General features: G+C 42.5%; 1 protein-coding gene across 5 annotated transcripts in view; it reads left to right on the top strand.

Moving 5' to 3' along the window:
- The window catches only part of tnk2b (tyrosine kinase, non-receptor, 2b), a 48,001-nt gene extending 39,767 nt beyond the window's left edge, over positions 1 to 8,234 (top strand). For all 5 annotated transcript variants that reach the window (XM_058418140.1, XM_058418139.1, XM_058418138.1 and 2 more), the window contains 8 exons: positions 208 to 334; positions 418 to 659; positions 798 to 992; positions 1,636 to 1,727; positions 2,315 to 3,648; positions 3,724 to 3,825; positions 3,955 to 4,082; positions 5,596 to 8,234. In XM_058418140.1, the coding sequence (XP_058274123.1) occupies positions 208 to 334; positions 418 to 659; positions 798 to 992; positions 1,636 to 1,727; positions 2,315 to 3,648; positions 3,724 to 3,825; positions 3,955 to 4,082; positions 5,596 to 5,602 (2,227 nt within the window). In that variant the 3' untranslated portion in view covers positions 5,603 to 8,234. The remainder of the gene's footprint in view (positions 1 to 207; positions 335 to 417; positions 660 to 797; positions 993 to 1,635; positions 1,728 to 2,314; positions 3,649 to 3,723; positions 3,826 to 3,954; positions 4,083 to 5,595) is intronic.
- The last annotated feature ends 4,925 nt before the right edge of the window (positions 8,235 to 13,159 follow it).

Raw genomic sequence — 13,159 nt, 5'->3', positions numbered from 1 at the left:
TTTAAACTATCTGATGATGAAAGTTATTCTCTGTGTATGATAACATTGTTTTGAAAACCTTTGGGGCAAAAAATGCGACTGGACAGAAAACATTATTGCTTTCAACTTATTTTAAAGCATATGTATGTTTCTGTCACCCCTTTTTTTCGATTGACGCTGAATGATGACACAAACATATATGTATTTGTATTGTTCTGTGTGTGCCAGGTGTGCCCCAGAGAGCCTGAAGACACGCACCTTTTCCCATGCCACGGACACATGGATGTTCGGGGTGACCCTGTGGGAGATGTGCACCTACGGTCAGGAGCCGTGGCTCGGCCTCAACGGCAGTCAGGTACACAAGACCTTTAACCCGCTCTACTCTTACCCCTTCAGCATTTAGAGCAACACTAACCAGCACCTGTGTGTGTCACTCAGATCCTCCATAAGATAGACAAGGAAGGTGAGAGGCTTCCAAAGCCCGAGGACTGTCCCCAGGACATCTATAATGTCATTCTGCAGTGCTGGGCGCAGAAACCCGACGACAGGCCTACATTCGTGGCTCTAAGGGAGTTCCTGGTGGAGACCATGCCAACGGACATGAGGGCGCTGCAGGACTTCGACGAGCCTGACAAACTGCACATCCAGATCAACGACGTCATCACCATCATCGAGGGCAGGTGTGGGAGAAATGAGATGATGACTAGTTCTGACCAATCAGAACTGAGATGTGGGTCATCTGGATCCTGATGAGTAATTTATCACAGTATCAATAACGTTTTGATATAAGATGGTGTGCATGCTGTTTTACTGCCCAGGGCGGAGAATTATTGGTGGCGAGGGCAAAACAAGCGCACGCTGAAGGTGGGGCAGTTCCCCAGGAACACAGTTACCTCCGTAGCCGGACTGTCGGCTCATGACATCAGCCGGCCACTGAAGAACAGCTTCATCCACACGGGCCATGGAGACACCAATCCTCACCGCTGCTGGGGCTTTCCAGATCGGATCGACGAGTAAGACGCACAACACACAGGGCCGTGCTTTTTTGATATTTGCACTTTGATCTGTGCTTTGTGATTTCATTATATTTATTTCTATAGAATAATTCATAGCTACTCACTGAAAAAATATAGGGGTAAGATAATTTCCAGGTCTTGAAATCTGAATGTATTAGATTCAGGCTGATTTTTAGAAAACCTAGAAAGGCTTTCCCAGGAATTTGTGGTGTTATTACAGGTGATTAAGATGAAAATATAATTTGTGGAGTTAAATTAATATACTAACGCCTGGTAGAGTTGCCACCTCCTGATCTTGGGTCTATCCTGAGCTCAAGTGTCTATTTGTGTTTACCATGTTCCACCTATGTCCATGTGTCCAGAAGCATCCCAGTAGGTGGACTTGACTGCACTAAATCATGCCCAGCATTCTTAGGATAGTCTTTAAAGCTGTTTTATAAGATAATAAATTCTATAAGTATAATAAGTGATTAATTTTATGAACCATTTATTCATTCCAGTCAATACAGTAAAATCAGCTCCACCTTTCAGACACTCCACTAGAGGGCAGCATACTCCTACAGATGTTTTCTCCTACACTATGCACTGATTCCCACCCAGTGGTTTGAACTCTCATCCCACCATTCCCTTCTCTCCACAGTCTGTATCTGGGAAACCCCATGGACCCTCCGGATGTCCTCGGGCTGGATCTGAATGCTCCCAGGCCCACGCAGCTTCCTGGGCGAGCCAAAAGTATGTTTTAATCTTCAGCTTAGTGCTTTAACTCGCATTAACTGATGCTGCTTTTTCACGATCCCTAACGTTCTCCCCTTTGACTTGTCTTCTTTGGTTGCACCTGCATGCTCTCTGTCTGCGCTCTCTTTATTCCTTTATTCGGCCTGCTGTTACGCAGAGGATCCTCCCCCTCGGCCCCCTCAGCCTGCTGTGCTCATGAGTAAGTTGTTCCCTCGCTTCATCCCTCCTAGCTTCTACATTTTGCCCTTTTCAGCCTTGCTTCCTTTCCTTTCCTCTCCTTTCTTTTCCTTTACAAACTTCTGCTCTCTGTCTCCAGTTACACTCCTCCGAGAGCTGACATGAATAATAAATGCACAGAAATTGTTTTTATGTTCCCTCAGGAATTAAGATGTACTCTGTACTCATGGTCTCTACTTCCTTTAGATTTATTTAAGAATTTTTGCAGCAGAATGTTATTGTATATTTTTTGAGGTTCTTGCTGTCTGTAAGTTTATAGCTCCTTTTTAGCCGTTAGTTGTTTGAACAGTGTTGTCTTTGTCACTAAGCTCTACTGTAATTTTTTTTATATGTTTGTGCAACTTCAGAGCCGAACTATGACCCAGTTACCGAGGATGATGACCTGACGTCCTCCGGCCTGAGGCGCCTCTCGTTAAAAAAGCCCACCACAAAGGGCCTGAAACTGAAGCCATCAGCTTGGGTTTCAGCCACAAAGCTGAGCGATCGTTCTGTTTATGGCCTCCGAACTCCAGGAGGTGGCACTCCCACTGAGGTCTCTCTTATAGACTTTGGAGAGGAAATGTTCTCTTCTACGCCCTCTCCTGTTGTAGAGTCCCAGGTCCCTAGTCTCTCTAGACTGGCTCTGGAAGCAGATAATATCTTGGACTGTACCCCACCCCAGAGTCCGTTCCGGTCTCTGCCTCGGCCGCTCCACCCCACCCCGGTGGTAGACTGGGACTCGAGACCTCTCCCTCCTCCTCCATCGTATGATGACGTAGCTCAGGACGAAGATGACATCGAGGTGAGCTCAATCAACAGCACAGAGATAAGAGAGTCTGATGAACCGTGTGCCCCTTACATTCCTGCATATGAGGATAAACTCCGGGTAGAGGATGATCTGTTCCTCCCCAGCAGACAGAGCCGGTCTCGCACCTTCTCGCAATCGGCCGAGATCTTCCAGGAGCTACAGCAGGAGTGCATGAAGCGTCTGAACGTCCCTGTAGGCTCCATAAGTCCTGATCCCTACCGCCAGATCTTCCTGTCCACCTGTGAGGACAAGCCCCAGGTCCCACCTCGAGTCCCGATTCCACCTCGACCTCCAAAAAGCACAGGAAGCGACTGTGCCCGCTGGTCACGTGACCTCTCTCCTGCCTCGTGCGGCGAGGACGAAAAGGAGCGTCCACCTCAGATCCCTCCGAGGGATCCGCTGTCTCAACCGGGCTCTCGTACGCCCAGCCCCATGAACCGTACCACACACTACCTCTCAACCTCACCGGGCAAATTGATGCCCACTACACAGAGCTTTGCCTCTGACCCTAAATACGCTGCACCCAAAGTCATCCAAGCCCAGGGCAAAGACAAGGAAGCAGCCAAAGGACCCTGCATACTGCCCATCGTCCGAGACGGCAAGAAAGTGAGCAACACGCACTATTACCTGCTGCCTGAGAGGCCCACGTACTTGGACCGCTACGACAAATTCTTCAAAGAGGCTGAAGAGGAAGAGAGAAGGCCAATCAACACAGCGACAGTCAGACCCATGATGCAACAGCAGGGAGACACAAAATCAAACTTTTCCTGCAATAATAACAGCAGTCTTCCAGCCAGAGCAGGCATCAGGAACTCCCTGAGTCTAATCAAAGTGAGCACCGAAGGGTCGGGCAGCAGGGTGGAAGGAGCGGCTAATCCTGAAAGAGTTAAACTGGTGAGTAATAAGAGAATGTTATAAGTATATAGATTAAAGTCTTTGAGTCTTTTATTTATATATGGTTCTGTTCAGCTTCAGGTGCAGGAGGCGGTGCATGGAGTGACGATTGAGGAGTGTCAGACGGCGCTGCAGAACCATAGCTGGAACGTGCAGAAGGCTGTGCACTATCTGAAGGTATTTTTTTTCCCATCATTCAGTGTATCTGCAAGGTAACAAAGGCCGATAAGCGAGACAAGGGAATTCTCTCTCCACCCTTTTACTGTAAAATCGATATTTCACACTTTCCTTTTTTTCTCTCCACAGGTAGAGCAGCTCTTCTGTCTGGGTCTGAAGTCCAGGGTGGAGTGTCACAAGATCCTGGAGATGTGTGACTGGAACCTGGAGCTGGCCAGCACTCAGATTTTAGACTCTTACGGCTCAGTCAAACAGAGGTAAAGCCACCTTAAATATACCACCTTAAATGAGCTATATTTATTTGATCCTAATGCTTTCCCTTAATCAACAGCATATTGTGATGTCACTAGTATACTGCTGAATTCTTGAAATCTGATTGGTCAGTTGTTGGTCAGAGCATTGTAATCTAATGTAAAAGGAGAAGAGGAGGAAAACACACAGGGTCCTGCTACAGGAACCTTAGTGTTGAAACTGTAGCATCACTTCATCACCCAACCCGTCCTTAATTATTTTGCCACAGAAGCACGACAAAGTTTATTCATAATATTCATGCGTAAACCCAAAAGTCTGAACCGTGTCTTTGGCCAGTGTGCCTCTTCTTACATTTTGACTGAATAACTCCTCAGCACAGCAGTGTGTTGAGCCGGTGTAATTTAATTTCAGTCTGTACCCTTAAAGGCTTCACTATAACGCTTCTAGAGACCTTTCTTTTCCCATGCGCTCTAACTTTATTGCTTTCAGTCCGTCCCAGTCGGCCATCTGTGGGCTCTCTGTTCAGCAGTGTGCTGACTCCCACAAAGGACTGTATACCAGGAGGGGAAAAAAGTCAGCACATTTCATTGTATTACTCTGAGTCAAAAATGCAGCCCTTGCATTTTGGAAAACTCTCCTGTCCTGTTTATCTTTCTTTCCCTTCCTTGTGATGTTTGAAGAAAATATTACCTTAGCTGATGTTTCTGAGCTCTGTGTGTGTGTGTGGTGAGGGAGAGAGAGAGAGAGAGAGAGAGAGTTATTGTGGCAGATACTATGTGAGGGATAAAACACACCGGGTCATGCTGTTATAGGAAAATAATCAACGTCAGTGTGGTGTGATGAAGCGGAGTTACTGTAACACCCCAGAGATGATGATTTTCCTATAATGGTGTTTTATTAAACCACAGCACTAACATTTTTTTAATGAATTAAAAATCATTTATTTTATTTTTTTAAGAGATCATTCTAGGGTTGTTTAATCTTGTGGAACAGATGTTAAACAGATGTTTAATTGGAGTCTCTCTTTTTTGCCGCTTTCTAGAAATAGATGCTGGAAAAAGGAAAGCTACAGGTTTACTTCCATAAATCCTTAATAAATGTCTTCTTGGAATGCAATTTTTATCTATATGTCTGTCTCTCTCTCTCTCTCTCTCTCTATCTATCTATCTATCTATCTATCTATCTATCTATCTATCTATCTATCTATCTTAAATCCGTTTATGTTGAGTTTCCCATACAATTCCCTGTGGAAGCTGTTACCATAGAAACGATGACATCAGAATATAAACTAAACAGCATTAAATATGTTGCAGCTGCTAGAGAAACTCTCTTGACCAATCAGATTGAGAATCCAACACCGATACTACTATATAACAATATTAAAGTAGCAGCCGGAGTCTCTTATCTAATCTAATACACATTTCATACATCACTATGTACTGCGTCAGCTATATGTGGTTGAAATGACGATAAAGCTTCTTGAATCTTGAATTTCTTACGTCATCTTTTCTTTTACAGGAGATGAAGAAACTCCACAGACGAGCACGTCTTCATCTTCGTTCTCGTCCTCAAACCATCAGAGACTGGACAGGGTATCTAGAAATACACTAGGAACCATGAACGAGCCCCACCCCCCCACCCCGCCCCCCTCCGTGCGCGTCTTCCTCCAGAAGCCCTTCTCAAGGTGCACTTCTTCAGAGTTCAGAGGTCAAACGTCCACTGAGTTTTATTTGCTCTCTGTCTTGAACAGAAGAAAAGGTTGAAACCAAAGTGCTGCTGGTCCGTTCAAAATGTTTTTTGTTTTTTTTATATATATATATTTTATACAGAGATTTATTTGATAAATAATAAAAGGAGACTATTAGATGGGAACTCGGAGAGAGAGTGTAAAAGTAATGTATATATTTTCAGAGTTTATATGTTGTTGTTTTTTTTTTAATGTACCTTTATTTCACTTGACTGCAACAAGTTTATTGAAATGGTTTGTGTTGTGTTCTGTCCTTCTTTATTTTTATTTGTCCCCACTGTTCCTTACATATAGATATAATATACATTCTCCCTATTTTCCCTGACCCTGTGTTTACACTAGCTAGAGACCAGAAGTTCCCTACTTCCTTCAAATTGCATCAGATTTCCAACAATGATTCAAATTATCTGTGACGTCGAATGCAGTTTCCTTGAATAAGACGTTCTTCTCGTACCTTTTACCCCTAATCGCTGCTCTCTGATGTCATCAGTGACTCCTCCCACTCCTGAACACTCCCTGCGGTTGTATATCTCAGCGCTCTGAATAGTTTGTTACAGTTCATAAATATGACATTTATTAAAGCAGCTAGCTAATTTCTGCCTAGCTAGCTTCTCCTAGATACTACTTCAGTGCGAGTGCTGTTGAGATACACTGATGTCAACACTTGGAAGTGATTGGTTGATGTGAATGCTGTGACATGTCCTTCATTAGTGTGTAAACACAGGGTTAAACTGAAAGGGTAAACAGACAGCTCACACTTCCTCCATGTGCCTCCGTGTGCTTTACCGTACACCTCCAGGTCTCCAGACCGAACAGCACTAGTGAGAGAGTGGAGATGTTTAAAATGCTACAGCTGACCGTTCCATGGACAGCGCATTCACACCGCACAGAACTCAAGTACTTTAATATGGTGCAGTTTTCAGAAGCACAATCCAGTGGCCTTAAAGGAATACTCCAGCGTTTTTCAGCCGTATAGAAGAACTGAGGGCATGAAGCCTTTATTATTGCCACACATACATTACAGCGGAATTCTTTTCTTTACATATCCCAGCTGAGGTCAGAGGGCAGGGGCAGCTTATGATACAGTGCCCCTGGAGCAGAGAGGGTTAAGGGCCTTGCTCAACAGTGGAGCTTGGTGGTGCTGGGGCTTGGACCCTGATCCTCCAATCAACAACCCAGAGCCTTAACCACTTGAGCCACCACTGCCCTTATCTGTAGTGTGTGCGTGTGCGATTAGAACCGACACGGATCCTTCATGTGTTCACCTGAAAACTTGATAAAATCTTATAATTATATAATTAAGTATAATTAAGTGACAGCTGTTAAATAGCGTCAACACGCTTTATATGAAATGATGTGAACTAAGCTGCAGTTACATTACATTTTAACTCGTGCGTTCTTATCGAGCCTTATCCATTTTGTCGGTAGAAACGACTCGAGACTCTTTTACGCTACAGACGTGATAGATAAAGGCGAGGTCGGAAAACACTGGTGGAGTATTCCTTTAATTCAGAACTGAAATCTACATGCTGTTACACCGTGATCGTTTGCACTCACTTCCTTTAGGTTGCTTTCACACATTTATTTCCCCTTATTTCTTGTTTTAAATTACCAGCAGATGTATTAAACGTAACCTGATGGTTATAACGGTTGCTTTTAAACGCACAGCGGAGCCTCCAGATATTTTGAAGAGTGATGCTAAGCACTTTTTGTTTTCTGACATCACAAGATGGAAAATATGTCTGGAGTTCAAGCAAGCAACAAGCAAATCCTCATCTCCAGAGCTACACCGATCTTGCGTTATTGATGATATCCAAGCTAATCTAACCAGTGCTGATACTTGGCTCTTAGGACTGCTCATGGATACAGCCTGTATGTGTACATGTATCATGTTGTTTAAAGTATTTCCCTCCCTGTAGACAGGAATCTGGCACCCTGAGATGCTCTTCTAGGTCCCTCCCAGGTATTTTCCCACCGGCTTTACGGTAATAATCGCTTGGACCTAGCTGAAGCATACCATACAATCGAGCCGATAAAGCAATCTCGCAGGCATTGTGCAGACGACTCCTTCAGTCTTGGACTCGTTTCTTTCCCCTGACAGCGTGCATTGTGTCGGTATCCAGTCCTGAATAATCAAAGTAGACACCCTGATCAAACACATTATTATCATTAGCCTCCATTATGCTGTATGTTAATGAGACTGAAATGACCTTGAGGTGTTGTTTTCTCACGCCGTTCTCCCGCTCCAGCTTCATCGTGTTTGCTCTTCCTGTATTTTACTGTCTTTAAATTCTGTCAAAGGTATGTCCATGCAGATATCAACTTTATATACATTATATATATATATATATATATATATATAAATACATATTTTTTATTAAAAATTAACGATTTTTATCTTTTTCTATAAGCTCGTCTTTGTCCTTTGTGCATGCTTAAATACATCATTTTGCAAGAAATCTTATATTATGAGGGTTAATTGATTAGTTTAATTCATCGTTTGGTGGCTACTCCGTAAACAAAACCAAAGCTTTTTGTTTTGTATTTCCTCACACAAAGACGGCTCGCTTCCCTCCTGTTTTGTATTTACTCCCAGTGCTTGTCTCCTCCTCGTAGCTTTTGTGTGCAGGTTTTATGATACAGCGTCCACGGCTTCGTCCCATTTGTCTTACTGATCTGTGCTATTGTTTCGGCATAGCTAAATATTAATAACTGTCACCAGGATAATTGCAGGATGCAGGAGCTCTGTACGGGAGAGATCACGCTCTCACCGCAAAGCCTTTTATACTCGTGGATTATTGCTAATAAATCAGAATCAGCGGCTATGAGCATTATCAGTGCGTTTTAACCCAACTTTTTATTTATTTATTTTTATCAGAGTGAAATAAATACAAGGTTATGAAGTTAAGAAACTACAGCGATCAGGCATAACATTATGACCACCTGCCTAATATTGTGTTTGTTCCCCCTTTTGCTGCCAAATCAGCTCTGACCTGTTGAGGCATCCACTAGACACCCTGAAGGTGTGCTGTAGTATCTGGCACCAAGATGTTAGCAGCAGATCCTTCAAGTCCTGTAAAATGTGAGGTGGGGTCTCCAAGGGCCAAACCACTCAACTTATAGGACTAAAAAGATCCTTTTGATAGATACTGACCACTGCAGACCGGGGAACACCCCACAAGAGCTGCAGTTTTGGAGATGCTCTGTTCCAGTGGTCTATCCGCCATCACAATTTGGCTCCTCGTCAAACTCGCTCAAATCCTTACGCTTGTCCATTTTTCCTGCTTCTAATATCAACTTTGAGGACAAAATGTTGACTTGCTGCCTAATATATCCCACCCACTAACAGGTGCCATGATGAGGAGATCATCAGTCTTATTCACCTCACCTCTCATTGCTCATAATGTTATGCCTGTTGTGTATGATGGCTATAATGATTAAAAACACAGGTTGGAAAATAATCAACAGAGTGATGATGTAACTGTTACCTCTGTGAATGATGATAACACTTATTACATCCTGAGGAGTTTAATTCCTCCTACATCACAGCAAACGGTCCACACATTTGTAATAATATGACCACCATTTTGTTTTACATTTTAAGGGTGAGATCCTCCTTTGTGAGAAATCTGTATGGAGTTTCAGTCATTATAGCCAAACGCTGAACTGATTATTGATTATAGAAACAGAATGAAGGTCACAGCAGCGTCTGAATTATATAATATATTACAAAGTGCAAACACTGAAAACTCTACCCTGAATAAAAATGGTTAAACATCTCAAAAACCCCATTAAATCACGTGTAATGATTACCTTTTTTGTTGTTAATCCATTTGATCAGGTCTCGATTAATTAGTTGTTACTGTAGAAATGATGACGTTTTAGAACGAAGGCATTCCTATAAACCTTTGATCTCGATTTCTTTTCCAACATATGATTAGATTTCATATGTAGAGCATGTAAAATTACCCCCCCCCACACACACACACAATCCTCACTGATTCATTTACAATGCATTGCAGATGAGTTAGCACACCAGTTCAATGTAATCTCTTTACCCAAATCCACAGACTCGCCCTCCGTTCCTGCACGTTTCTCCAACATCCGGCTCCTTTAAAACTCCGCTTGGGTTAAAATAAAATAAAGAGCTATCTTTTCAAGAAAGAGAGACGGATCAGACGTAGGGCTTAATCTCTGAGTGATTAATCTCCAAAGCCAATGAGTTGTAATTCATCTTGTGAAGTGTATCAGCGGCTCGAGGAGAGATCCGCTGAAAGCTGCATCAGTAGATTACTACCAGATCATGGTTGGCACTGTTGCAGCATGTCGGCTCTAATTAGCCTGGATTTCTTTTCTGTTATATTTTGTATAAAAGGGAAAAAGGTGAAGCGATTACACTACATTACACTTCCTTCATGTTTAACGGCTACACTGCAGTCATAAATGTTATGAGTTATAGATGTTATACAATGTCAGAGAGCTCTACACGAGCTTACCCTCACAGGAACACCTGTATACCTGCTCGTTTATGTAATTATCTGTTAAGCCAATCATATAACAGCAGTGCAATGCATACACAGGAAATACTCACAGTGGCCTGATTATCAGAAACCACTTTAGTGAATCAGAATCAGTTTTATTGAATCAGAATCAGAATTGGCTCTATTGAATCAGAATCAGAAACAGCTTTATTGAATCAGAATCAAAATCAGCTTAATTGAATCAGAATCAGCTTTACTGAATCAAAATCAGAATCAGCTTAATTGAATCAGAATCAGCTTTACTGAATCAAAATCAGAATCAGCTTAATTGAATCAGAATCAGCTTTACTGAATCAGAATCAGCTTTACTGAATCAGAATCAAAATCAGAATCAGCTTAACTGAATCAGAATCAGCTTTATTGAATCAAAATCAGCTTTGTTGAATCTGAATCAGAATCAGCTTTATTGTGGGGTTTTACACGTACAAGGAATTATCCTTGGTATATTAGTGCACAACAATGAAAAATATAATCATAAAAATATAAAGAAAAATCTGAGAATTTTAAGTAAGATTAACTGTGTAGAAAATATAGATAAATATCTATACTATGTAATAGTGCAGTATTATAATGTAGAAAAAATGAACCAGTGCAAACAATTAAATCACCAATGCTACGGTCAGTGCAGATGGAAACATTAACTGTACATTAATTGTACATTAGTGACCAGAGGTAAAAACTCGCAGTTTGAGGTAGGAAGGTAAGATAGGTGTGCAGGTGCAGTATGGTTTATTAGTGGAGGTTTGGGTGATTTTCAAACATAACAGTCTGTAGTTGTGTCCGAATGGTGCAATAAAGAAAAAACACCCGATCAGCGGCAGGACTGTGGACGGAAACGCTTTCTTGATGAGAAATGTCCAGACTGCTGACCACTGCAGGCTACAGTAACTCAGATAACAGCTCTATGCACCTGTGGTGAGCAGATAAGCATCAACATGCCAAAACCTGAGGCAGATGGACTTCCAACAGCAGAAGACCACATCAGATTCCACTTCTCTGCGTCAGATCGCATGAAGACCAACAGCATGAAGACCAACAGCATGAAGACCAACAGCATGAAGACCAACAGCATGAATCCCAACAGCATGAATCCCAACAGCATGAATCCCAACAGCATGAAGACCAACAGCATGAATCCCTGAACCAATCTTGCTTTGAGTCACCAGTCCAGACTGGTGGAGGTGGTGTAATGGTGTGGGGAATGTTTCTTGATGCTACTATGGATTTGAGTACGCTGTACATCCCTTCATGACCACAGTTTCATTGTGTAATGGCTACTTCACTGTGCTGAGCCATCTTTGTACTTTTTCCCCCTGTGCATTAGGGTCCTTTTCACACAGGCTGTAGTTGTAACAATGTAATTAGCCTCGTACATCCGGCCCCCGAGAGCCGAGACGATGCACCCTGTGCTATCACTATGACTCAGGTTATAAGATATTACATCCTTGAATAACTTGTTCTTTCCTCTGCTCTGCTTGTTTTGTGGTTTTAATCACCGTTTATGGGATCCGTGTAGCCGGTAAATGAAAGCATTAAAAACTGATTTGTTGTCTTCAGGCTAGCCGTTCACAGCGTCCCAGCGTCAGCACTTCTTTGATAGAAATAGCCGGTGTGAATGAATATCCTGAGGATATGCTCACCACCAGGGACGGTTTCAGCTTTTACTTTGATTTTTTTTTTTTTCTCTCCTCATCTGCAGTGTCCCATGGTGCACCGGTGCTGCGTGGCCATTTGGACATTTGCGTATTAAAGCGTGATTTTGTGATGCAGGAACAATCATATGTCACATGGTCAAGTAACTATTTCTTACACCGTGTTCCTCAGGAATCTGTATCTCTGTTCTGTATCTCTGTTATGAATCTGTGCCAAGGCACACTGAAGGCTGATGTTCTGGCAGCTCAACACATTACTCAGATTTCCAGACCTACGCCTGTTAAGTAACGTTGCTGTAGTATAACTTCCACAGTCTCCACAGTTGTCTACTATATTAGGGGTTGTTGGAGGTTATTGAGGTGTAATAGGGGTTGTTTGGGTTATTGGATGTTGGTTGGGGTTAGTGGGGGTTGTTTGGGTTTATTAGGGGTTGTTGGGGGTTATTACTGATAATTATCTCTTGGTCATTTGAAAAAAGGTAAGTAATCTTTCTCTACATGCACACACAGTCCTTAAAAATGACTAACATGACAAATTTAGATGGCAGCAAAATCCCAGAGAAGCATCTATAATAATTACATTACCCCACCTCTCTGTGTAAAACTAATCCTGTCTGAATAGGGCTTTATGAGACTTCTCCTTTAATTTGTCATGTATGTCATTGATGCCATTAGCATGCACGCCGTTATTCCTTAACCATATACAGTATCTTACAAAAGATCTCCCCATATTCATGCTCTTCTGTACCGCTTAGACAATCCTTGGAGCATTTACTAGTTTCATTATTTTTCCTACAGTGTAGCTCAGTGGAACCACAAAGCTTTACAATTTTTGTAGATCTTAATCTGAGAACCTTTTTGCTTTCGTCTCAAGGCGGAAACCACCAACACTGTGGCCTCAGAAACTTAGAAAGCCTGAGAGAACAAATTTGCTGAAATTGTGACCGAATAATGTAAAAAACATGGCCTTATATCATCTACACACTGCTGACCAAATCCCCACTGATAAATCTACAGGAGATATCAAGTCCTCAATCTCTGGACACCACTTTCCCTGCCTCGTTATAAGGTCTGCACAGTCGCTTCGCCCCAGGCCAGCAGGAGTCATGAGCGCTTGCATGCTCGTGATGGGCAAATCGACT

Source organism: Hemibagrus wyckioides, linkage group LG20 (assembly GCF_019097595.1).
Source record: "Hemibagrus wyckioides isolate EC202008001 linkage group LG20, SWU_Hwy_1.0, whole genome shotgun sequence".
Lineage (NCBI taxonomy): Eukaryota > Metazoa > Chordata > Actinopteri > Siluriformes > Bagridae > Hemibagrus > Hemibagrus wyckioides.
This window is presented reverse-complemented; position numbering and strand designations above follow the sequence as displayed.